The sequence below is a fragment of the Tarenaya hassleriana genome, unplaced genomic scaffold (assembly GCF_000463585.1).
Source record: "Tarenaya hassleriana unplaced genomic scaffold, ASM46358v1 Cleome56, whole genome shotgun sequence".
Lineage (NCBI taxonomy): Eukaryota > Viridiplantae > Streptophyta > Magnoliopsida > Brassicales > Cleomaceae > Tarenaya > Tarenaya hassleriana.
This window is the reverse complement of record NW_010968188.1, coordinates 502,772-529,123: the sequence shown is the minus strand read 5'-3', so window position 1 is coordinate 529,123 and position 26,352 is coordinate 502,772. Positions and strand designations below refer to the sequence as shown.

Sequence of the window (26,352 nt, the reverse complement as noted above, 5' to 3'; positions counted from 1 at the left end):
TAAATTCAAAAAATATTTAAATTTAAAATTAATAATAAAAGTTTTTAAAATTTATATGTATTTATACTTCGCGCGATGTGTGCGGTATAAATACCTAGTATCTATATAAATGTATATTTCAATCACACATGCTTTTATTTAAAAAGAAATTAATTTGTAGGCCGTGCTCTCTTTCATTATTTCTCCAAGCCACGCGCTCAAAATCCAAAGCCAACGCAAACACAAAACATGTCCCCAACAAAAACAAAACAAACAATAATCCAAAGGAGGGTTCATAAGAGAGAGAGAGGGTTCTGTGAATGTATAAAACGGAGAGTAAAAACCGTACTTCATCACAGTCTCGTAGATCCGACAGCAAAAAGAAGAAAGGAGGGTTCTTCTCCTCATGTTGGGGAACTCTCTTTCCGTGTGGAAAGCAAAAAGACACAGCCAACCGGAGAGTGACACGTGGTGGCAGAGAGGGAAGTTTCCGGTACGATCCCCTAAGCTATTCTCAGAACTTCGATGATGGAGTTTGGATGGACGAGGGAGAAGCTTCCATTCGTCATGACTTGGTTTCTTCGAAATTCACAGCTTCTGTACCTGCTAACCACGGAGACAAGTAGGTCGATGTCTAGGTTAATTAATTAATTCTTGTTGATAACATATTAATTTACGAATGATATATACATTTTTTTTTTTTGGTTTAAATGTGCTTGTATTACTTTCCAACCGAACAAAAGAGTTTTACAAAAGTATCAATATACAAGAAAGGGATTCCCATACGCAGACACGCATAACGAAATTTCAAAAGCCTAGCTTAGTCGATACCAATGTTGGAGGAGTTCATTCGAACTTGTATTCTTTGGATCCTGCAAAGAGTAAAGGATATTTCTCATCGACCTATCAATCTTATGTCGAAGGAGGGAGGTGGAGGTTCTCAATTCCCTGTGGATTCTGTTGTTACGCTCTTTCCAAATCTCGTACGCGACAAGCTGCATAAGCAACATCATAATGAGATGATGGGGTAATCGTGGATCGTGGCCAACCTGTCTCAACAACGCTTGACAATCGAAGATAGTGAGTGGCCTACTTCCTAGCCTCCCTGCAAAAAACTCCCACACAGAAAAGCTGTATTCACAAGAGTAAAATAAATGTTCAAGTGATTCCTCATCTCGACAACAAAGAATACATCGGTTTGGACCAAGGATTCCCCAGCGAGCCAGTTTGTCCAAGGTCGGGAGCCGCCTATGAAAAATCTGCCAAACAATGAATGCATGACGAGGGATGCATCTCTTAAACCACACCAGATTATGTCAATCCACTAAGGTTCCTGGGGTTCGGGAAAGTTGCCATGTCTGCCTTGTTATGAAGGAAGGTCTAAAGTCATCACCTATGAACCGCCATTGGTAGGAGTCCGGACCATGGTTTGCCCTAGGGGGATTGGTCTCCAGCAGCAGGATATGGAGCTGTTGTATGGCATCATTCCTTGCCCCCGGCAAGTTCCAACATCCTTCACTTGTTGCATCCGCCACCACAGCCGAACTATGCAGCCGCAGCAACCGAGGGCCAGCTTGTCCAATGAAATCAATCAACGGCCCAACAGGTAGCCAGTTGTCGTACCAAAAGGATGCGCTCTTCCCATTACCCAGCTGTACCTTGGTGAATAGTCTTGCGGTATCCTTAAGTCGTAACAGCTTCTTCAAGTTCCAGGTGGCCGGGGTCGTCATCTTCACTTCCCAATAAGTTTTGCCCTTAAAAATATTCGCCTTAACCCACGCAACCCATAAAGATCCGGCTTTCGTCAATAGCAACCAGATTAGCTTAAGCCTGAAAACAATATGGGTCTCCTCTATTCTACGGATCCCGAGTCCTCCTTCTGGCTTTGGTTTGCATATTGCCGCCCATGAAACCCGATAGCTTGGCTTCTGATCCACTGAGTGCTGCCATATAAACCTAGAACATAGGCTGTCGATCTCTTTAAGCACAAATTTGGGCAATACAAATGTCATACTCCAAGCATTAACCATCCCGTAAATGACGGAAGTGACAAGTTGAATCTTTCCCGCGGCAGATAGAAATTTGTTTAACCAACTAGCTAATTTAGTTTTAACTTTGTCCATGAGGGGAGCAAAATCAGCTTTAGTTAAACGGACAGGGCTGAGTGGCACACCGAGGTACCTCACGGGGAGAGAGCCGAGAGCAACACCAACCGAAGAAGACAGGTTCTCCTTTTCGATGTCACTCATGCCAGAAAGGAATAACTCGGACTTCTCCGGATTAATTCTTAGACCAGTTTTTTCCCCAAAGGCGTGCAACACATTTTTTACCTCCGTCAATGACTGCACATCCCCCTGACAAAAAATCATGATATCATCAGCAAAAGATAAGTGAGTGATCAATGGGTTCCGGCATTTATGATGTAGCTTCAGCCTTCCTTCCTGCGCAGACCGGTTAAGCATAGCTGTCAAAATTTCCATGGCCATGATGAACAAGTAAGGAGAAAGAGGGTCTCCCTGTCGTAGACCTTTCCTTCCTTTAAAATAGCATGCAAGTTCACCATTCACTGCAACCGAAAACTTCGGTGTTGTTACGCAGGTCGCTATCCAACTTACAAACTGTCGAGGGAGGTTTATTGCTCTCATTAGCTGAATAATCGTTCCCCAATCCAACGAGTCAAAAGCCTTGCGGATGTCAATTTTAATCATCGCACATTTTCGAGAAGAGCTCCTGTTGTACTCTCGAATAAGCTCGGATGCCAATAGCACATTTTCAATCATCAATCTCCCTTGAAGAAAAGCATTCTGATTTGGTGAAACCATCTGTGATGCTACCAATCAGAGGCGTTGTGCTAGTATCTTGGAGATAACCTTATAAATTGTGTTACAACAACTAATGGGTCGGAAATCCCTAAGTCGAGTGGCTGCTGGCTTCTTAGGAATCAGAGCAATCGTAGTGGCATTCACCTGGCCTAGCAATCTGCTCGACTTAAAGAAATCTTGGACTGCTGTAATAACGTCGCCGCCCACAAATTCCCAACTTTCAGTGAAAAACTCTCTTGGGTACCCATCAGGTCCTGGCGCTTTGTTTGCCGGCAGAGAGAACATAACCCGCTTGATTTCCTCATCAGAAGGGATGGCATCTAGTGCTGGTGCCTGAGTCCCCGACCACCTAAACAGAATTAGTTCCTGAAGCCACGCTATGGAAGGTAAAATCACTGCATTATCTTTAACCCCCAACAGATCCGAATAAAACCTCACGGCATGTTCCATGATTTGTCCTTGTGTGGTTAGTCTGTTCCCATTGTCATCCTCGAGGTAGTGTATATGATTCCTAGCAGCTCGTGCCTGTGCACATCTGTGGAAATAGCTCGAGTTTCGGTCACCTAACCGCAACCAAGTTATGCGAGACTTTTGTCGATAAAATCTTTCTTCCGCTGAGGCCAAAATCAAATATCGTCGTCGTTGCACTTTTTCCTCCTCAATCAAGCTCGGCGTCGGGGCAATCAGGATACGCTCTTGCGCTTTGGCAAGAGTTTCCTTAGCTTCCTGAACTCGGTGCGACAGTTGAGAGAATTGCGCTATGTTTAGCCCGCGTAATGGCCTCTTGAGTAATTTCATGGAGTAAGCGAGGCGGTATTGAGGTGACCCCTCTAAGTCAGATGCAAGCCAGTGTCGCTGCACGATCTGGAAAAACTCAGGAAGCAGAGTTAAGTGATAGAAAAATTTGAAGGGCTTGATTGTCTTACAACGGTTGTCGGGGAAGTGAATGATACAAGGCGTGTGATCCGAGTGACCGGGGGGAGTAAACTCCGCATACGCTGTGTGATAAGTCTCCTTCCATTTCACATTTGTCATTGCCCGATCAAGCTTTACTGATAGAGGGTCTGTGGAGTGGTTGTTGCACCATGTGAAGGTCAATCCACGGTATGGCATGTCTGATAGGTCTGAATCTTCAATGCACTCACGAAAATCTTGCATTCCTTGCTGGTGATTCCTAGATGATGGAAAATCTGATCTCTCCATGGGGGTAAGGATCTGATTAAAGTCGCCTAGCACTATCCACGGGGACTGCTGAAGTGGTTGATAAGTAGCAAGGATTTTTAGCTCGTCCCACAGTTTCCTTCTTTCAGTCACCGATGTGGCTGCATAGACAAAAGTTGTTGTAAGTCTGATATTCCGTCGACTGTCCTCTATGCCGCAGGTTACAGCTTGATTGGAGAAGTTGTATATCATGACCTTTATTGTCGCATCCCATACTATCCAGATTCTACCCAAACTCTGATCCATGAAGTGGCAAACTTGTTTCCAGCCCACTGGTATCGCATTTGTAATTCTCTCAACATTCCTTTCATGAATGTGAGTCTCCAAAAGTGCTCCGATCTGAAGCTTATTATCCGTTATCCACTTGCGCGTCAAAAAACTCTTATTTAGGGCATTTAAACCCCTTACATTCCAGGCAAAAATCATGGGAATCCTTAAAAAAAAAAGAAAAATCAGATTCTTCTCGTGGCCCCTTGGCCACGAGTCTTCCTAGTAACCACCGTAAATCCCTGGTTATCTGATTTGGTCGGGTTGCATTTGCTAGTTACAGGGGTGGCTATAGCAACAGTGTTCGCGTTCTCGGTCGGGTTTTGGTCGGTGGTTAAGATACCACTAGTCCCCGATACTAGGGCCAGCAGAGGCGCCACTGGCGGCTGATCTTGGACTGATGCTGTCGGACTTGCCATTGATGGTTGGTTCGAAGCCGTGGCTAACGGAGCCCCCGCCGATGGCTGTACTTGTGGTGGTTGGTCCAGCTCAGATTGCCTGGCGCCGGAGAGCTGTCGTGTCTGTCCTTGCTGCTTCCTTGCTTCATCCTGTCGTGATTCTGACACTGGCAATTCAGGCCTCCGTTTCTCACTTTCATAAGGCTGATCAGATGCAACAGACGGTGGAGATTGAGGGCAATGGTTGTGGTTGTGCCCTAGTTCCGAGCATTTACTGCATGTAGGAGGTAACCAATCATAGTAAATGTCGATGATGTGTTCCTGTCCGCCCGGTAATGTCACCACTACATTTTTTGGTGGAACACATTGCAAATTGACGTCTATAAGAATCCTGGCAACCATGACATTTTCCTTTGCAGCTGTTGTTTTATCCGGGTATAGAGGGCGCCCAACGGCAGTAGCAATCCGGTTGAGGCAGTCTGTGGTATAGATCTGGTGTGGTAAATTCCGAAAAGATACCCACGTTTGGATCGAGGTCAGCGTTGGCTTCGTAGCTATATGATAGGGGCTCCATGCCGACACGAACATAGGGCATGATCCTACATGCCAAATTTGCCTACTCATTTCCAGATCTCTGGAGCGGCGATTCGGCATTTTGAAGAGATAGGTACCATTTCCGACATCTTGTACTCTGACCTTCGGACCATTACGCGACCACATAGCATTGGAGACACCAATTATTCTTCCCATAGGTGGAGGTAGTCCATAAAACTGACCCACAACAAAATCTGCCCATTCTTCTGCAGACGATTCCAAAGACTCCATAGGAATTTCGACGAGGGGAATTCCGCTGGGGTGGATTTTCGGATTACCAACCCGTTGGCATACCTGGATTGAATTTTGAACTCTCTGGCTCCAGGTCTCCTGCGGAGACTGTTGGAATTTGGAGGGTACTGATCTTCTCGGTTCAACTCTACCGGCAACGGAGGCTTCTATGCGATTTGCGCAAAGAGCAGTGGGCTCCGCCGAATGAGCGATGACGGTTCAGAAGGAAGGACTGAGTTAAGTTGTGCCGCAGATACACTTGGTTTCGGCTTGGAAGAACCAGGGCGATTTGGGCTGCCGTTGAATGCAGTGGGCCTCGCCGGAGAGAGGTGAGCGATGGAGGAGGAGGAGGAGGAAGTGGGCAGAGTAGCCGGAGCCGTGGGCTCAGTCGAGATAGGGGCGGTGGTCTCCAACGCGGGAAGACATACCGAATCAGGGATTTCCACCGAAAGATTTGGCTTCGGCGAGGAAGAGTGCTTGTTGTTTCCAGTCGAAACCGTTGGCTTCGTCGGAGATAGCTGAGCGGTGGATGAGAAGAGAGGTGGGGGCTGATTTGGGTCTTCGACTGAAGCAGTGGGCTTCGACGAAGGGGAGGAAGGGGGAGAAGGCACAAGAGAGGGGGAGGGTCCCAAAATCCCAGGAGAGGGAGGGGTTTGGGAGGAACGAAGGCGTGGCGGCATTTTTCGGGGTCAATTTGGCCGGCCGGCTGCCGGCCGGAGGGGGAGGTGGTGATGCGCGGAGGAGCGTATATATATATACATACATATACACATATATATATATATATATGTATGAGTTTAGACTCTCTTTTTTTGTTGAATGTGCTTTGTATTTGTGCTTACGTGATACTTAACACGGACAGTTCATCTCTCTTGAGTTGGATTTAGTCCACTGAAAACTTTCAGATTTTATTTTATTCAGAAAATAGTTTAAGTACTAAGAGAAAATATAAATGGCATGCGCATTGTCTAATTCGATTTTTTGGGGCGAAGATTTTCTTCGACTTTTACATTTAATTATATATTTGACACACATATATATACATATATCATAAAAAATGAGAATTTGATACAGTTTTAAGCGATATTAATATAAATGTTTTTTAATAATCTAATATAACGTGTTTCTTAGTGGTTGGTTTGATGGTAAGAGATAAATGTAGGGTTTCTCTATGACAAAAACCCTTGCGATGGAGAAAATTCTCTCTCTTCCCAAGGGGTTGGAGATTCACCGGTTTACATCTGACTGCACAGCCGACAAACCCTAATCAATCATAATGATCAGAGGTTGTCCTTAATTTCTTTTAATCACGTCTGTAGTTTTTAGGGTTCATAGTTTTTGTTTTTTATGTTATATTCTATTCTATTCAGTTTTTATTGATAAAATACTACCTTTTAAATAAATTAGAAAAAATCCAAAAAAATCATTCAACTTCCAAATTTTGACCAAAAACACTAAACTTTTTATTTTATCAAATAAATATTAAACTTTTTAAATTTGACAAAACAAACACTTAACTCTTTTATGATTGTCAAAATAAATAAAATGATTGACGTGACACAAGGAGATACAAATACATTAGATTATTTTACTTAGTTTTTTAGAATCGAAAAAATTTCATATATTTTTTGGATCACTAAAAAAGTTCAGTATTTTTTGATAATCGCAGAAAAGTTCATGGATTTTTTGGATGACTTAAAAAGTTCAGTGTTTTTTAGATTCGTTTAAAAAGTGTAATGTTTATTTGACAAAAAATAAAGTTCAGTGTTTTTTGTCAAAATTGAAAAATTCAGTGTTTTTTTATTTTCTCAATAATTTATTATACTTATTATATATTTTTTAATTATTTTCGTATTTAAATTGAATTTAAATTTGTTTTATTTTAAGACCGTTATATCGTGCAAAAGATCCACCCGTTTTGACCCATCAGTTGGGTTTTTAATAGGTTTCAACATTCAAGTTAAACATTACATGGTTGGATTAGTCATTAATCCAATCATTTTAAAACAATTAATCAGATTCATTTTCGGATTGATTCTAATCAATTCGTTTTGATTCGAATCTATTAGTTTCGATTCGAGTTTTATTCGTTTTGCTTCGTAAGATTCATTTCGATTCATATTGATCCGTTTTGATTCGAATTCGAATTCGATTTTTATTGATAAATTTCTCATTTCAAAATAAATTTTCATTTTTTGGTTATTTTTAAATTCAGTTAGGATTCAAATTTTTATTTTAAAATAAAATCATATAAACTAGATTTTATATCGAATTCGTTAATGTGTTATTTGTTTTGAATCAATTGGGTTATGATATATTAATGAAAATAGTTACCTAATTAAAACTTATAAATTAATAATTTTAATAGATTTAACCATTTATACCATAATCTTAATAATAACACATAAAACACATTTAATTAAAATAACAAATAAATAACCAAACAAAATTATTATTGGATCGGATTACCCATCTGCAAAATGGGCACAACCCGGCCCATTCTCAGGCCCGTGTAGTGCATGCATACTCGTGAGTCGTGACGAAGACGAATGGTGTCTTACGTCAAGTGACGTCACACCGAAAAAAAAAACGATCGAACTTAGCAAAAACGATCCACCAACATAAAAATAAATAAATAATAATGCCAGCCACCTTTTGGGAATATTACTCACATAAGCCACTTGGCCACTTGGGTCGCAACAATTTCAGTGTACACCGCCGGAAAAAAAAAAAATTTTCAATTTTAATCCACTTTCCGGTTGGAAAAGTCCGAAATACCCTTTTCGTTTTATTTTTTGTGACCTTATCACGACTAACATATAACTGATATACCATTAAAATAAGACAGATGATTTTTTTGCCACCTTTTTTAGAATCAATTGTAACTATATTTAGAATTAATTACGAAGTCGTAATAACGAAGTTGTTTTCGAACGGATAAAAATCGCGTATTCATTAAGGGTAATGTCGTCTTTTCACGCAAAAAAAAGTGTTATATTTTTTCTGGTGTACACGTGAAATAGGTGCCACCAAAGTGCTCATTTGATTAAAATTCCCCACCTTTTGCTCACATCAACCAAACTGGTTTTAAACTGGGTTTTAACCCTAATAACCCACTTGGGTCGCACCACCGAAAAAAAAAAAAAAATTTGCGACCTTATTACGACTAATATATAACTAATATACAACTAAAATAAGAATAGTTTATTAGTCGTAATAAGTTGTATATTAGTTATATATTAGTCGTAATAAGTTCGCAAATTTTTTTTTTTTTTTCGGTGGTGTACACTGAAATTGCTGCGACCGAAGTGGGTTATTTGAGTAATATTCCCCAACCAAACAGGTATTATATCAAAAATACCCTTAAAATGCTACTTCTACTTCAACACCTACCCTTGTGACCATGTGACCAATGTGACCGAAATATAGTGTGGTCACATATTGATCTCATTGTTCATAACGTTAAATTTATGATGTTTTAATCAAATGATTAGTAAGATATACAAGGTATGAACATAATGAATTAGTGTGATCACCATAAATTTAACGTTATAATCGATAAAAATCAAAATGTGACCATACTATATTTCGGTCACATTGGTCACATGTGACCAGGTCTTGAAGTAGAAGTAGCATTTTAAGGGTATTTTTGATAATGCCCCAACCAAACATCGTTTCTCTGAGGCATAGCCGAGAGAGAGAAAAGAGAGCTTGTGAGGTAAAGAGAGAGATAGAGGCAAGCGATGACGGCGACGATGGCGGTGGCGGCTCTTCGCAGATTCTCCTCCGTTAAGAATCCGATCTCATTTGCCGCCTCCAATGGCGGTTCCCTCCGTTTCATGGTCATTTCCTCGTTTGATTCGTATCACTCATCTTCTTCGTATTTTTTGTTCTTATTTGATTTTGATTCGTTTGTGTGTGTTTTCTTTTTTTTGCTCAGTCGTCTTTGCCGAACTCGGCTGTTGCGGGTACGGAGAAATCTCGTGCCACGGTATGTGATTTTGTGCACTTGGATCCGATAGTATTGAAATATCAATTGTTTTTGGTTTCGCATTTAACGTTTTGCTTGGAGCTTGATTCGATGAACGTGATTTTCCCCCCTCAGTGGATAAAACAACTGAACGCTCCTCTCGAAGAAATTGATCCCGAAATCGCTGATATTATCGAGCTCGAGAAAGCTAGGCAATGGAAGGTATGCGTATTTGCACTTGCAAATTAGAAACATGTAGTGTCTTTTTCTATCCTTTTTGGGTTCGTATTTGAAGGAGTCATGAAATTCCATGAGTGATGTTGGTTGTGTGTGTGTTTTTCTTTACCTGTTTTGGCGTTGACGGTGCTGATTTGAATTCTTTTGGAAGGTTTGGCTTCTGAATTTGTTGTTTCGAAATACGAATGAACCCAAAAGAATGGGGAACACGGAAGAATTTTCTGTTCATTGATTTTGAATCTTGTGGATGTGATTTTCAGGGACTTGAACTTATACCCTCAGAGAATTTCACATCTGTCTCTGTGATGCAAGCTGTTGGTTCTGTGATGACTAACAAATACAGTGAAGGATACCCTGGCGCCCGATATTACGGAGGAAACGAGTATGGAAATCTCCTTCCTTTTCTTTTTCCGTTCGTTTGACGATTTGTTCCCTGGTCTTGTTAGATAAGGAGCAAGCTTCGGCTTACTAGTATCTGTTATGTTTATAGTACCCGCTTATTCTTTCTCGAAGCTCTTACCATTGTGTTGTTGGTTGTATATGCTTAAGCTTTTTGCCTCTTGTCCAATAGGTACATTGACATGGCAGAGTCATTATGTCAAAAACGCGCGTTAGAAGCTTTTCAGTTAGATCCTTCAAAGTGGGGAGGTGAGTGAGTGATTTTTTTTTTTGGTAGACAGCGAGAAGTTGGCTCTCGGGTTAGGACTGTTATCCACACCAGAGGCGAATGCCTATTACGGTCATGACGGGACCTTTCTTTTTTGCAGTCAATGTGCAGTCTTTGTCAGGATCTCCTTCTAACTTTCAAGTTTATACTGCACTGCTGAAGCCTCATGAAAGGATCATGGCACTTGATCTACCTCACGGTGGACATCTTTCTCACGGTTACCAGGTGCTTGGAATTCTTTAAAGATATTTTATCTTTATTGATCTCAGTCATGGGCTTCCTTTCTCATTCTTAAGATGATTTTTATTCATCTTTTTATTTCTGTTATACAGACTGACACGAAGAAAATCTCTGCTGTATCCATATTCTTTGAGACAATGCCATACAGATTGGATGAGAACACCGGTTACATTGATTATGACCAGGTTAGATAGCTGGATACCCAGCATAATGCCTATCCATATTCCATCTATGTACTATTGCATTGAGAAATTGGGTTTTCACATAAATACAGGTTGGCCTTCACGTTTAAGCTATTCTGTTTTGTCGCGGTATTTCCTCAACAATTCTGGAGGCGAAGTTTGATTCGTTCTGATATAATTACTTGCAGATGGAAAAAAGTGCTGTGCTTTTCAGACCCAAGCTTATTGTTGCTGGTGCAAGTGCTTATGCTCGTCTTTATGATTACGCTCGTATACGCAAGGTAAATCTTTTTTTCCCATGCAACCACCGCTGTTGCATGTTGTGAAAATTTTAAGGCGCATTCTTTTCAGTTACAAGATGATATCTGATGAATTTGCAGGTCTGTGATAAGCAAAAGGCATTTATGTTGGCTGATATGGCACATATTAGTGGGTTGGTAGCTGCTGGTGTGATTCCTTCTCCTTTCGAGTATGCGGATGTTGTCACAACTACAACCCACAAATCGCTTCGAGGTCCACGCGGGGCTATGATCTTTTTCCGGAAAGGGGTGAAGGGGATCAACAAACAAGAAAGAGGTGAGTTTCAACTCCCTATATATTGGACAAGGTGATGTTCAATATGGTTATTCCATAGAACTGATGCATCATATAGTTTCGGACTGAATCCAGATTTTAACGAATTTGTCTGTATGTTATTTTGAATCTGTCTTGCAGGAAATGTATGACTTTGAAGACAAAATTAACCAGGCTGTTTTTCCTGGACTGCAAGGTGGTCCACACAACCACACTATATCTGGTCTTGCCGTTGCACTGAAGCAGGTTTACTCACTTGACTATTTAGTATCATTTCCTTAAAAATATGTTCTCTAGTCTCATATGTGCTTTTTGATTAGGATCTCATGACGCTTTCCTGTTTATATTCTTGGCTTAGTTCATGCACATTCCGACTTATTAATTTCTCTAATTACAGGTTAAAACACCCGAGTACAAGGCTTACCAGGAACAAGTTCTCGTGAACTGCTCAAAGTTCGCTCAGGTGAGATGTGGTCGTACACTCTCAAATTTGAATAATAAATTGATATGCCTCGTTTATACTGTCATCTATATGCAATGAACTTTACTATAACCATCTCACTGTGTATCCTTCAAATGACATGTACCTTCAGACTTTGCTTGAGAAAGGATATGACTTGGTCTCTGGAGGAACTGCTAACCACCTAGTCCTCGTGAATCTGAGAAATAAGGTATCGCTCTTGCAAAGATCCTTTTCTGTCTTTACCCCGTGAGGCATGGATGAGAAAATCAAATAATGTTTGCTGCGACACTACGAGTTTGCAAAGGAAAGTGGCTGATCTTTTCTGGCTTTAATGGAAGGACGGAAATAACTTGAATCCTGAAACGGAATGTTGCACAGAAAAAGTAACAATGATGGGTTCTTGTGTTCTTTTTTTTTATTGGGTAGTCTATGTGTCATTTTATCAACAAGAGCTTGTAACAGATTGAAAAACTAGTTAATGTATTCAAATGCCTTGAGCTAATTGTTTTCGGGTAGACGAGTTAATTTCTTTTCCTATAATCAACAAAGATATCATTTATTTGGTAAAATTGTGAAAGCTCATTAAGCAGCTATAGTGGTGCTAATTTTCTGCTGGTGATACGCTATTTTGTACTGATCTCTTCTTGGGAACTTGGTTTTGTAGGGAATAGATGGATCGAGAGTTGAGAAAGTCTTAGAATCTGTACATATAGCGGCAAACAAGAATACCGTCCCAGGCGATGTTTCTGCCATGGTTCCAGGTGGCATCCGTATGGGTAAGACTAAAAATGATTTCTTGGTCTACATTGTCAAATTCTTGGATTTTTATTGCTTATTTTTTCTGGGCATTGCTAGTTTAAACCATAACCAATGTTTATTTCATCGAGTTTTCTTACCTTAGAGACTGTAAAATCGATATAATTTTAATGCCCACCTTCTTCCCATGGTTTTAAAGGAACGCCGGCTCTCACTTCTAGAGGATTTGTCGAAGAAGATTTCGCGAGAGTAGCTGATTTCTTTGATGCAGCTGTGAAGTTGGCCTTGAAGATCAAGTCTGAGACTCAAGGTAATTTTTTTTCCTTCCATTTGTTAAACACAAAAGCCAGTCTCTTTTTGTTTTTATCTTTACTCCTTGCTTAAATTTTGCTCGTAAGGATTTATTTGTGAAATCCATAATCGAATGCAGGAATAAAGTTGAAGGATTTCGTTGCAACGATGCAGAATGAGCGATTCCAATCAGAGATCAGAAAGCTCCGCGAGGAAGTTGAAGAGTACGCGAAGCAATTTCCGACTGTCGGGTTTGAGAAGGAGACAATGAAATACAAAGACTAAATCCATCAACATGTTATATTACTAGGTATATATATGTGAATGCTTGTATCATTACACACATATATATATAGATAGAGAGATAAATACAGACATATGCATCGCTTATTGATCTTGATTATCCAAATTTTTATTGCAGAGGTCTATGTCGAAGAGTGGAAGATTCCATAGTCCTTTTCGCTGCCTGTCCCGCCTGTTGTTTGTTTCATTTTCTCCATCAAAAAATCTAAATGTAACACAGCAGACCAAAGATTTGTCGATTCATTGCAATCAAAATCCATATTTACGACAGTCTGGCATGTTCTGTCGTCAAACAGGTTCGTTTATTATGGTCTGTCAAGTTTCTTCATGTGGTGGGGACTATTTTTTGTTGTAGAACCTCCGAGTAGGAAAGAGGGTTAGCAGGTGCCATTGAGATAAAACGACAGCGTTCAGGTTTAGCGCCATCACTCTCCTCCACTAACAATATTATCCAGAAACGGATGAAGCAGAAGATAGATGGCTGATTGATTCCCCTTTGTCAGAGGTAAGTGTGTTTCCCACTCTCCTTGAACTTCTTCCCCTTTTCATGGCTTCTTGTCTTCCTATGTTCTCCCTTCGTTGCACTCTCAGACTCCACGTCGATACCCAGAAGAAACTGGTTCCTTCTCCAGACAAGGTAACCAAATTCTCTGTTTGGATCTTTTGTCTCGACCTCGAACTGGATTATGTAGGAAAGAAGAATGAATTGGTTCTTCGTCTGATGTCAATGTATTTCTATTCTAATTCCATCTGATTCTGTGCTTGATCTGTTGTGTCAGCCCCAAAAGCTACTGTCTCGAAGACCTTCATGATTGATATTTCTCGCTTAATCTGCAAACCCAACAACGAGAGAAAAAACCAGTTCAAAGACTGTTTCCACAGTTTGGTCGGAATCGAATAACGAAAGAAATCCTCATCTTCTTAGGAATCCAAGGGATCGCCTGATTTCCGAGAAGCTTTGCCTATGATAAAAGAAAGCACGAAGGTCGAGTCTTCGTTTTATGTCCCTCTCCTACAGGAATGCATAGACCAGGTTTCACTTTCCAACGCTGAAGCAGTTCATGCCCACATCATGAAATCCGGTACCCATCAAGATCTATTCATTTCGACTTCTCTTGTGAACGTTTACGGGAAATGTGGATCCATGGAAAACGCACAGAAAGTATTTGATTCCATGCTGAGAAGAAATGTTGTCGCATGGACGGCGCTGGTAACGGGTTATGTTCAGAATTCCCAACCAGAGACCGCGATCAGTGTGTTTCAGGATCTGCTCAAAGGTGGGTCTTATCCGACAAATTTCACTCTAGGAGCAGTTTTGAGCGCTTCTTCTCTTTTGAATTCTCTAGAATTGGGGAAACAAATTCATGGGTATGTTATTAAATATAGGATTGAAGATGAAACAAGCGTCGGAAACTCGCTTTGCAGCCTATACTCGAGCCATGGCCACTTGGATTCTGCTGCCACTGCGTTTCAGAAGATCTGGGAAAAGAATGTGGTTTCATGGACTGCAGTGATCTCTGCCTGCGGAAGAAATGGCAAATCTCTAAAAGGATTGAGATTATTTCTCGAAATGTTGGCCGAGGGAGTTGCACCTAACGAGTTCACAGTCACCGTCGTGTTGAGCTTGTGCTGCACCATGTCATATCTTGGCATAGGATCGCAGCTGCAATCACTGAGTACGAAACTCAGATTCGACTCGAACTTACGGGTTAAAAACTCGCTCATGTATCTATACCTGAAATGCGGATTGACGATGGAGGCCGAGAAGCTCTTTGATGGAATCGGTTCAGCTAGCTTAGTGACATGGAATGCTCTAATCGCAGGCCATGCCCGGATAATGGAAACTAGTGACGATGATCTCTCGACACATGGAAGCGGAACTGAGGCTTTGAGGATATTCCTAAACCTACAACGTTCGGATTTGAGACCCGATCTGTATACATTTTCAAGAGCAGATCCATTCTCAAGCGATTAAAACCGGGTTTTTGTCAGAAGTAGTTGTGGGAACGGCTCTGGTGAACATGTACAATAGGTGCGGAAGCATAGAAAATGCGAGTAAAGCCTTCACAGAGATGTCAACGAAGACATTGATATCTTGGACGTCAATGATTTCGGGATTGGCAAGCCGTGGGAAATCCAATAGAGCGTTAAAACTGTTCGACGAGATGAGAAAGAATGGAGTTACACCGAATGAGATAACCTTCACGGGCGTTTTATCGGCTTGGACATTACGGATGTATCATTGAAATGTTCGTTAGATCGGGTCGGATAGAAGAAGCCCTTGAATTCATCAACTCCATGAATCTCCAACCGAACGAGTACATTTGGTCGGTAATTCTCGTTGGTTGCAGAGCTCAAGGAAATACGGAACTAGCTTTTCATGCAGCTGAGGAGCTTCTCAAACTCAAACCGAAAGAGCCCGAAACGTACGCCTTGTTATTGAACACATATTTATCGGCCGAAAAGCTTGAAGAGGTCTCGAGATTGGAGGCACTGATCAACGATGAGAACGTCGCAACGAAAGAGAATTGGAGTTGGATCACCGTCAAAGACAAGGTTCATTCGTTCAGACCCGATGATCGGACGCATTCTCGGAGCGAGGAGATATACAAATGCTTAGAGAAGGCCCAGACGAATGGACCCGAGATTCAGCGGGTAAATGAGCTAGAGACAGTCGAAGGCGAGAACGAGAGGAAGATCTCCACTTCTGCCGTCGTATATGACAGCGAGAAGTTGGCTCTCGGGTTAGGACTGTTATCCACACCAGAGGCTGCGGTAATAAGGATCGTGAAAAGCGTGAACATGTGCAGTGATAGCCATAGTTTTATGAAGATGGTGTCGATGCTTACTGGTAGAACCATCGTTATCCGAGACAGCAAACGGCTTCACAGATTCGTAGACGGGCATTGCTCGTGCGGGGAAACGTTCGTCTCCATTTTTCTGCGGAATTTGAAAGCCATGTAACCAGACAAAGAACTGTTTAAAGTGTTAGCACATAAGAAGAGCTGAGAAGTTACACAGCAAAAGGAGAAACACTTCATTTCTTCTTCATCAAAACAGGTCAGTTCTATTAAAAGAAAAACTCCCATTGTGTATCCATTCAACACTCTTGTACGTTTTCATTCTAACATTACCAGTAAGTAAATGCAGAAGGGGAAAGGAAAATTTACGTGTATGCAAAAAGGGTTTAGGGTTCAGGACCAAACAAGAAATGCCAACACATGCTTTCGGTTTTTTACTCGTCTTACGTAGTAAAAATTATAGCAGTTACCGTCTTTTTTAGTATACTCCTCCAGGTGCCTTGCATAAAGGCACAGGCTTTCAACGTCTTTTACTCTTGGATTTCGCGACTCGGGTTCTTCCAGATTCATCCGGGGGCTTCCAAATGATGTCGTCGAGGTTGCTACAAAACGTCTTGTAGAACTGCGAGACATAAACCGGCCTTTACTTTGTACAAATCAACGCTGAAGCAGTTCATGCCCACATCATGAAATCCGGTACCCATCAAGATCTATTCATTTCGACTTCTCTTGTGAACGTTTACGGGAAATGTGGATCCATGGAAAACGCACAGAAAGTATTTGATTCCATGCTGAGAAGAAATGTTGTCGCATGGACGGCGCTGGTAAGAGATTTCACAACATTGTAAATATACAACCGAATACGGGAAACAAAAAACTAACCTTGAGGTATTCATCTTCGTTTCCGGAAGCTTTCTGAAGATCTACCATAAAAAACGGCGGCGCAACTTTGAAGACCTTTCGGAAAAGTAATGATTTCATGAGATGGATATGGACTAAGTGAAGAAAGGTATGAACTCTAAGAGACGAGACGAGAAGTTACTTCCAGGATGACGGAGAAATGAGACGTCTTGCGCATGGACAGTCCTTCCACTCTCATCTGGACGAGAAAGAAATTTTCGAGAAACTTTTAAAGCTTTCTACGTGACGGAAATACGAACAAAACAAAATCGAGCCGAGAAGGAGCTCGGAAATCTTACCTTGTAATTACGAATGTGTGTTTTAAAACCCATAGATTGTGCGACGACTTCCATGCTCGATAGAACAACATTTGCTGGCTTATGAGAGACAAACCGAGTCTGATACTTCATGGAATCCTGTCAACCAAAATGCAAAGAAAACTTATGCAGCAAAGCATAACACGAAGGCATTAATACTCGATTTTCGGGTACCCGGTCATTCACGGGTAAAGGGCGGATATTTTTTATTGTCCATCCAATGGATACGGGTGCAGGTACAAACAATTAAAAATTGATGAAAGATACCAACGGATACCCGTGTATATTAACAAATGACATATACAGTAATTTTGGATTCGGATATACACAAATACTTGAACATTTTTGTCGAACACCCATAATTTAGGGACCCAAGACTCTCATGTATGAAAACGGGTATCACATTATGATATCCGAGACCTTCACATACAAATTCGGGTAGTCTAAATTTTTCGGGTATCCGACTCGTACCCACATTTACAGTGGTATTGCTATCAAAGGAAAACGAGAAACCCATACACGCATTCAATAACACAGAAGAAAGGAAATGGCTCGGGTTTTTCCAAGGGTAGTACCTTCCCACGGTCGAATAACGTTGCAAGGTTAAGTCCCTGAGATAGAACGATCAGATCAAAGGCGTTGAGAAACAAAGGACCAGTGTCCTCGTTTCCGCTATGTCCATCGGTTCTCTGTTCCTGCAGATGTAGACTATCGATACGTGAAATCGAACCGCAGGTACAAGAAAGAAACAAAATCTTGTTAAATATATATAACTTTGATTATACAAAGGAGTGAACAAAATCAAACGATGAAAAAAACCGAAAAGATATGTGGCAACAGAAGCTTACCTCAGGATCATCGAAAGCCGCATACACATCATCGAGATCGACATGTTCATAATCAAGAAGTTGAACAGGAGTGTAATCCTTTCGGAACCATTCATCTTTTCTGATTTCAGCAATCGTAATTCTCTGCAAAACACAGATGAGAGAAAGAAAGAAAGATTTAGTAAAAACGCCAAAGTGTATATAAAGCTTCTTGCAACTGCAGATGAAAAAGAGTACATCATGTGACACTTCATCCATCATGTGATGCAACATATCTTTCTGATGATAGATCAAAACAAAATAATTCGGTTATTGAAATCGTCGACAAAAAACCAGACTTCTATCTTTTGTTCCATGTACAAGTCAAGATATCAGCACATTACAGAAGTTGGAGCCGGAAAAAAGGGTATAAAACCAGAGATTTCAAGGAAAATCGAGAACTTACCATTTGAGGATTTGGATCCAAAATTCTATGAATCAAGGACTTCGCTCCCAATGGAAACCAAGACGGGCAAGAGAATTCTGCTCTATCGATCTGCAAACTCGTGAGCAGAATAAAAGAAAGACAGAAGAAAAACCGTCTCAGATAGAAAGTACAGAACAAAAAAAAAGAGATCATCAGACAGCACAAAAAGGAAAAAACAGAGATCCATGCCTTACTGTATAAAGTTGTGAGATCAAGTTCATCAAATGGAAGGAATCCTGCCATAAGAACATAGAGGATGACTCCACAAGACCAAACATCTGCGACTGCGCCATTATAACCCTTGTGACTGAGAACCTACGGACAGAAGCACGAACTGAAATGACCCGCGATCCAAAGGCTATCGTTATCTGTCCGAAACATGATGAGTATGATTTACCTCAGGAGCCACATAATTCGGTGTTCCACATGTTGTCTTAAGTAGTGTAATTCCCTTGAGATCAACGCACAATATCAGACGATTTTGTTACTATAACGATTGAAATCAAGCGTGATTTGAGGTAAAAAAGGAGGAAAAAAACGACGGGTATAACTCTTTCTTGGTTTCTTACTTCCTCGGGCAATGCACTGAGACCAAAATCGGATATCTTTAGATTCCCTTGGGAATCCAGGAGAAGATTTTCCGGCTGCAGTGAAAAAAACACAAACAATCAGAAATATGAACAAATGGAGAGTGAAAATCTCACCGATTCTTGATAATAAGAACCTTTAGATCTCTGTGGTAAACCCCTTTACTGTGACAGTAATCGACTCCATCAATAAGCTGTTGAAAGTATTTCCGAGCTTCTGCTTCACTAAGACGTCCATGGCGAACCTGCAGCCACAACCCGAATCAGCAAATTAAAAACCTTTCTCTAAACACAAAACGCAAGGGAAAAAAACAAGAACCGCAACAGCAACAAATCATCTAAATTTCAACAAAAACAAATCATCTAAAAACCTGAGGAACTTGAGCCGTAAATCACGAGTTGAGCTACTCACTATTTTATCAAACAGTTCACCACCTGTAATGTACTCCAGGATTATATAGATCTTAGTGCGGCTTGCAAGAACCTGCAGATCAAAAACCATTATCCATCATTCATGGCGAAGTGCAATCCATTAGCAAACAGATCAAAGTTTTCTGTGTTGTTCAAGAAACATGTCATGAAGTATGAAACAGGGCTTGCCTCGTGGAGACGAACAACGTAAGGATGACGAACAAGCTTCATGATTGATATTTCTCGCTTAATCTGCAAACCCAACAACGAGAGAAAAAACCAGTTCAAAGACTGTTTCCACAGTTTGGTCGGAATCGAATAACGAAAGAAATCCTCATCTTCTTAGCAGTTCGTCTAATAGGGTCGAAATGAAAAAGCTCCTAATCTTATCCACGATTTCGAATTCTGCAATCGTACATAAACCCTTTTCCCAACTCCGAGAATCCAAACATTTTTTTTCCCGGAAAACAAACAGCCTGACGAGAGAAGAACAAAGGGCAACCTGATCGACCATCTTGCGCTTGATGATGGTGCTCCGATCGACAACTTTCATGGCGACACTCTCTCCGCTCTCAGTGTTCTGCGCGAACTTCACCTTCGCGAAGGTTCCTTCGCCGATCGTCCTACCGATTTCGTACTTTCCCACCTTCCTCACCACCATCTCAGCTACCCAAAATCCCTTCTTTTCCCTAAATTTCTCCGCATTCCGAGAGAGAGAGAGATTTTCTCGGAGAAAACAAGCTCACAGAAAGTTCGGCAAGCAGAAAGCTTTTTGCTTTCTTCGACTTTGACAAAAGAAAAAGAAAAACTAAAACTGAAGCTATAGAGACGGAAAGATTGTTGTACAGCCTAAAAGGGAAAGCTCTCGATCAATAGGAATGTCGCAAAATGGAAGAAAGGTATAAAATATTCCCAGGGATTCTCAGATACAAATAAGATTTTCTGGGAAAATTCCTGTTTGACGGAAGCCTGTCTGAAAACTGCAAAGACCTCGTCGTGGAAGAAATATATTTCTTCAAAAGAAAAAAAAATAAAGAAGATTCTGGGTTTTTGAGGATTTGGTGGGAAAGGAGAGAGATGTGTTTTTGACAAAGAAATGTGGCTCAATCGACTAATAGCCGGAAAACCTTGCAAACTTTTAAATCCTATATTAAGTGAAAAAATTCATATTATTCTATTTAGAAAAAATAGAATATAAATATTTCTAACTTTTATAAAAGTCTTAAATAAATATTTAAACTATAAAATTTTCAAATAAATATCTAATTTTTTTAAAATTTCTATATAAATATTCAATTTTTTAAAAATTTACCAAATAAAATAATATTCGTTGACGGGTAAATTATCAATTATCGACGGATTATGTTACAAATTTAACGTCGTTAATAGATTTTGGTTTTATTTGGTAAATTTTTAAAAATTTAGTTATTTATAAAAAAATTTTAAAAAGTTTAGATATTTATTTGGAAATTTTATAATTCATATATTTTTTTGGATATTTTTATAAAAGTTCATATATTTACAATTTTTTCTTTTTTTTTTTATTTATTTGTTGGTTTTTCCTTCATGTTTACACGTATAAAAACGTCTATATATATATATATATATGTCCACGACACGTAATTAATTAGTTAATGTATTTTAGATGACGGAATAATTTTTTTTCCAATGATACCTATAGTGTGAGTGAAGAATAATCCAATTTTGAGTAACCTGTTAATTATTATTGCTATTTAAATTTACAACTAGTAAGAGCTCAATCTTCAATTTGTAAGGAGAACATCTTGATTTATAAAAAATATTTTAATAATATAAATTTCGATTTAGGCGAAAGATTTAAAGTAAAAGGATTCTGAATGTTGTCTAGATCTTTGCTTTAATAAACATGATATCCGTCGGGCAAAATAGCAAAAGTACTTTCATTTTACTACAAAGACTTCACCTGCCCCTAAAAACCATTAGGATTTTGAAAAAAAAATTGATCAAAAGACAAGAATAACCCTATAAAAAATGACACATGGCACAACTATATTCTCCACTTTTCTATAAATTTAATCATTTTTAAAACAAAATTCAAAAGTTTCTCTCTCTTCTCTTTCTCTTTCTTTCGTCTTTCTCAACAATTATCTCTATTTTGAATTCTCAACTTCCTGATTATTATAAATCAAACAAAAATAAGTTCTCCATCGAACAAAAATCAAAGGAAAACTTCATCTCCCGATTGTAAATCAGACGAAAATGTAGAAAAAAACAAAGAAGTAGAGATAATTTTGATGGAAGTCGATGAAGAAGAAAAAGAACAACAAAAAAACAAGTCAAAAAAGAAAAAGAGATGGAAAAGACTAGAGAACTCACTGTGGAAGATGCGAATCAAGAGAAACAAGAAGAAAAAAAAGTAGAACCAAATGTCAAGAAGCGACCCATATTGGTCACACTGGTCACACTGGTTGGTCACACTGTTAAAAAAATCTATATTGGTCACACTGGTCACACTAGTCACATTAATATATTACGTTATTTTGCAGTACTTGGATGAAGCTATACTCGATATTTGGAATCGTCTGACCAAGAAACGCATTCAAATAACAAAGAAGATAATTTCTGATCTTTGTGACTGAACTTTGTTTAATTTTACATCGTAAACTTTGGTTTACTTGTTTCGATTTGAACCTTTGATTTGATTTTATGTTGTATTAAAGTTTATTTTATTTCTTTGCTTATATATGGTGGGAATCTACTCATTATGATCTGTGTGACTAGTATCCCGAAGGTCACACTGGTCATACTAAGCAAATTTCGAGAATTCAACACTTTTAGAGCGTAATGTACGATTAAAGAAAGAGTTTGGAAAAGAAATCGTGGCCGAAAGTTTATGAACATTATCCGATGGTCACACTAGTCAAACTGAGCAAATTTCGAGAATTCAACACTTTCATAGGGTAATGTATAACCAAAGAAAAGGTTCGGAAAATAAATCATCGAAAGTTTATGAGCATTATCCGATCGAAAGCTATGATCATAAAACGAATCTCATAAGTGATAATAGTGTTTTAGAAACACTTTGGACCAACGTGACTTTGTGTTCGTAAATTAATTGTTTTATCCGCCTCTAAAACGTTCTTATAAAGTGAAATTACACCGTTTTACAGTGTATAAACCTGATTTTAGCCCTCAACAGATGAATTGAACCAGATTTTTCACACGTATGCATGTCCCGATGGTCACACTAATCACACAGGTCACACTGAGCAAATTTCGAGAATTCAACACTTTCAGAGCGTAATGTACGACCAAAGAAAAGGTTAGGAAAAGAAATCGCGTTCGAAAGTTCATGAACATTATCCGATCAAAGGTCATTATCATAAAACGAATCTCATAAGTGATAGTAGTGTTTTAGAAACACTTTGGACCAATGTAACTTTTTTTCGACAATTAGTCGTTTTATTCGCCTCTTAAATGTTCTTATAAAGTGAAATTATATCGTTTTTCACTGTATAGACCTTATTTTAGCCATCAACATATGAATTGAACTAGATTTTTCACAAGTATCATGTCCCGATGGTCACACTGGTCACACAGGTCACATTGAGCAAATTTCGAGAATTCAACACTTTCAAAGCGTAATTTGCGACCAAAGAAAAGGTTTGGAAAAGAAATCGCGGTCGAAAGTTTATGATCATTATCCGATCGAAAGCTATTATCATAAAACGAATCTCATAAGTGATAGTAGTGTTTTAGAAACACTTTGGACCAATGTAACTTTGTGTTCGTAAATTAGTTGTTTCATCTGCCTCTAAAACATTCATATAAAATGAAATTATACAGTTTTACAGTGTATAGACCTTATTTTAGCCCTCAACAGTGGTCACACAGGTCACACTGAGCAAATTTCGAGAATTCAATACTTTCAGAGCATAATGTACGACCAAAGAAAAGGTTTGGAAAAGAAATCGCGGTCGAAAGTCGATGAGCATTATCTGATCGAAAGCTATGATCATAAAACGGATCTCATAAGTGATAGTAGTGTTTTAGAAACACTTTGGACCAATGTAACTTTGTGTTTGCAAATTAGTTGTTTCATCCGCCTCTAAAACGTTCTTATAATGTGAAATTATACCGTTTTACAGTGTATAGACCTTATTTAGTCCTCAACAGATGAATTGAACCAGATTTTTCACACGTATGCATGTCCTGATGGTCACACCGAGCAAATTTCGAGAATTCAACACTTTCAGAGCACAATGTACGACCAAAGAAAATATTTGGAAAAGAAATCGCGATCAAAAGTTGATGAGCATTATCCGATCGAAAGCTATGATCATAAAACGAATCTCATAAGTGATAGTAGTGTTTTAGAAACACTTTGGACCAATGTAACTTTGTGTTCGTAAATTAGTTATTTCATCCGCCTCTAAAACGTTCATATAAAATGAAATTATACAGTTTTACAGTGTATAAACCTTATTTTAGTCTTCAATAAATCAATTGAACCAAAATTTTCACACGTATGCATGTCCCGATGGTCACACTGGTCACACTGAGCAAATTTCGAGAATTCAAAACTTTCAGAGCGTAATGTACGACCAAAGAAAAGGTTTGGAAAAGAAATTGCGGTCGAAAGTTTATGATCATTATCCGATCGAAAACTATAATCATAAAACGAATCTCATAAGTGATAGTAGTATTTTAGAAACACTTTGGACCAATCTAACTTTGTGTTCGTAAATTAGTTGTTTCATCCGCCTCTAAAACGTTCATATAAAATAAAACTATACAGTCTTACAGTGTATAGACCTTATTTTAGCCCTCAACAGATGAATTGAACCAGATTTTTCACACGTATGTGTTGGTTTAGTGCTCTATGATGTACTGTTTATGAGCTTTGTTAAGATACATTCGATGTATTGATACTTTCTATGGTTTATATGAGAGTATTTGATTCATTACATGTTCTAGCATACTAGATCTGTTATGAAATCTGTGTATCATTATGAATGATACTAAACTCCCTAGTCTTGTGTCGTTATGGGAATAACGACATAATAAGACTAGTATGATGTGTGATTGATGATCATATAGATGATCATAGATATTGGATACGATCACAATCATAGGTATTCGTTGGAGAACGGAATACTGGATTGACCCGCATGAGATTGTCACATGGACTAGCGTCATGACTTGAATCTCATATGGCGGTTCCATGATTGGATCCTAAGACCTGAGATATCTACAGAATCCAACATGAGGAGTTGCGTGCTTTGAATACGTCAAACGTCCTGCGTAACAGGAGGACTATAAAGGCGTGTATCACGTACGAAACGAATCATGTGCTGGATTGTAGATAGTCAAGACGAGATTTGTACCTCTCGTAAAAGAGAGAGATATCGCTGGGCCCCTCGTGTGAGCGAGACTGTAGAAATGTGTGACCGCACTATAGACGAACGTCGTCTATTTCAGACAGTCGAACTCAGTGAACGAGAAAGCAGTCGAATCAGATAAGGTGGCGTGTTCATGCCTTATATTCGACATATGATATCATGATACAAAAGGATCATCAACCGGAATAATCTCTGGCGTTCGTAAAGATCACGAACAAACTCTATTCGAGATAGGTAGTCATAGTGTCTTGCTAGAGACCGCCTATGACTTGTACATCCGGAATAGAGATTTCGGACTATACTGCTATGTCGAATGAGCCTACAGGGTCACACACGCAGGGAAGGACGAATACACGAGAGAAAACGACGGAAAACCGAGGCGGAAGGGTCCAGACCGGACGGACCGAAAGGTTCGGAACGGACGGTCCAGACCCTACGGTCCAGACGTGTGGTCCGTCCGTTCTGGAGACTGGAACGGACGTTCCACATTAGCACGCAGACCGTCCGTTCTACGTGGTGGAACGGACGGTCCACGTTTTAGGCAGACCGTCCGTTCTACACACTGGAACGGACGGTCCCAGTGCTTTTCTGGACCGTCCGTTCCGGGTTCCGGTTTTCCGAAAATTAAACCGAAATTAGGGTTAAATCACTATATAAGATAGAGATTAAAACCCTAATCAGTTAGAGACGAAGAACAGCCGACTTTTGCAGAAAAGTGTGAGTTTTTGGAGATCCAAAAACAAGTTCTAAGTCTTGTTTTCTGAAAGTGCACATATCGAATAGAGATTCGAGTCCTAGCAGACAAGTTCCAACCGTTGGAATCCATCCCGAGGTGTGGATACGTGTAGAGGGCGAGGTAATCTTCCTGCCTTTCGTGATCAGAACGATTCATCGATAGAGACAGGCCCCGGATCGATTGAGGTAAGCGTTCTTAACGTTTCTACGATTTCAATAGCAGCATGGTTCTAGGGTTCTATAATTTTGTTTTACATCCGCTGCGCAAACCCTAGAATCGATCTCTTAGGAATAGGATTCGCTCATGAGATCCCAGGAAACCCAACAGATTTGCCTCGCACATTTGTGGAAATGTGCAAGGACTTCGAGGAAGTAGACAATTGGCGAAGGGAGAAGAAGATCTCCGCGTCGGGAATGGAGCAAGAGTTGCTGCATTAACCATCGGGACTTACGATCTCACTTTACCTTCTGGCCTTGTATTGGAGTTGCATGATTGTTATTTTGTACCTGCCAACAGCAGGAACATTATATCGATTTCATGTTTAGACTCGGATGGTTTCAGATTTGTTATTGAGAACAAATGTATATCCATTTATAGAGGCGATTTATTCTATGGTAAGGGTTACCAGTTTAATGGCCTTTATGTTTTGGAAGATGAACCATCTAGATACAGGTCAATCTATAACGTTAGTACCAAGCGATTTAAGCCGAACGACTTAAATCCGACCTATCT

General features: G+C 39.7%; 5 protein-coding genes across 6 annotated transcripts; 3 read left to right on the top strand and 2 right to left on the bottom strand.

Annotated features, from left to right (window-relative positions):
* Window positions 1-4,474: 4,474 nt before the first annotated feature.
* LOC104798687 lies at window positions 4,475-5,512 on the bottom strand. The gene has a single exon (XM_010520863.1). It carries the CDS (start codon window positions 5,510-5,512, stop codon window positions 4,475-4,477), a length of 1,038 nt encoding a protein of 345 aa, XP_010519165.1.
* A 3,672-nt stretch (window positions 5,513-9,184) lies between these two features.
* LOC104798675 (serine hydroxymethyltransferase 2, mitochondrial-like) lies at window positions 9,185-13,499 on the top strand. Its single transcript, XM_010520851.1, has 16 exons — window positions 9,185-9,354; window positions 9,453-9,503; window positions 9,618-9,704; window positions 9,980-10,101; window positions 10,291-10,367; window positions 10,487-10,611; window positions 10,719-10,811; window positions 10,997-11,089; window positions 11,189-11,384; window positions 11,521-11,627; window positions 11,779-11,844; window positions 11,975-12,052; window positions 12,509-12,620; window positions 12,800-12,910; window positions 13,031-13,201; window positions 13,313-13,499. Exons 1-15 carry the CDS (start codon window positions 9,256-9,258, stop codon window positions 13,174-13,176), a joined length of 1,563 nt encoding a protein of 520 aa, XP_010519153.1. The 5' UTR covers window positions 9,185-9,255; the 3' UTR covers window positions 13,177-13,201; window positions 13,313-13,499.
* A 623-nt stretch (window positions 13,500-14,122) lies between these two features.
* LOC104798673 (pentatricopeptide repeat-containing protein At2g22070-like) lies at window positions 14,123-16,428 on the top strand. Its single transcript, XM_010520847.1, has 2 exons — window positions 14,123-14,471; window positions 14,581-16,428. The coding sequence occupies exon 2, from the start codon at window positions 15,442-15,444 to the stop codon at window positions 16,156-16,158; it is 717 nt and encodes a 238-aa protein (XP_010519149.1). The 5' UTR covers window positions 14,123-14,471; window positions 14,581-15,441; the 3' UTR covers window positions 16,159-16,428.
* On the top strand, window positions 14,159-15,440 carry LOC104798686 (pentatricopeptide repeat-containing protein At4g18520-like). Its single transcript, XM_010520862.1, has 2 exons — window positions 14,159-15,129; window positions 15,227-15,440. Exons 1-2 carry the CDS (start codon window positions 14,159-14,161, stop codon window positions 15,438-15,440), a joined length of 1,185 nt encoding a protein of 394 aa, XP_010519164.1.
* Window positions 15,610-20,459, bottom strand: LOC104798674 (CBL-interacting serine/threonine-protein kinase 8). 2 transcript variants are annotated; one of them, XR_769480.2, is made up of 15 exons: window positions 20,006-20,459; window positions 19,693-19,755; window positions 19,505-19,576; window positions 19,230-19,337; window positions 19,075-19,149; window positions 18,903-18,956; window positions 18,695-18,820; window positions 18,485-18,574; window positions 18,061-18,183; window positions 17,788-17,907; window positions 17,195-17,311; window positions 17,038-17,094; window positions 16,878-16,952; window positions 16,466-16,617; window positions 15,610-16,134 (listed from the first exon to the last, which is right to left on the bottom strand). XR_769480.2 is itself a non-coding variant. In XM_010520849.2 (14 exons), exons 1-14 carry the CDS (start codon window positions 20,162-20,164, stop codon window positions 16,516-16,518), a joined length of 1,341 nt encoding a protein of 446 aa, XP_010519151.1. In that variant the 5' UTR covers window positions 20,165-20,458; the 3' UTR covers window positions 16,348-16,515. The 2 variants fall into 2 exon arrangements, 1 of the variants encoding a protein (XP_010519151.1); XM_010520849.2 differs by lacking the exon at window positions 15,610-16,134 and having other exon boundaries at window positions 16,348-16,617; window positions 20,006-20,458.
* Window positions 20,460-26,352: the final 5,893 nt, after the last annotated feature.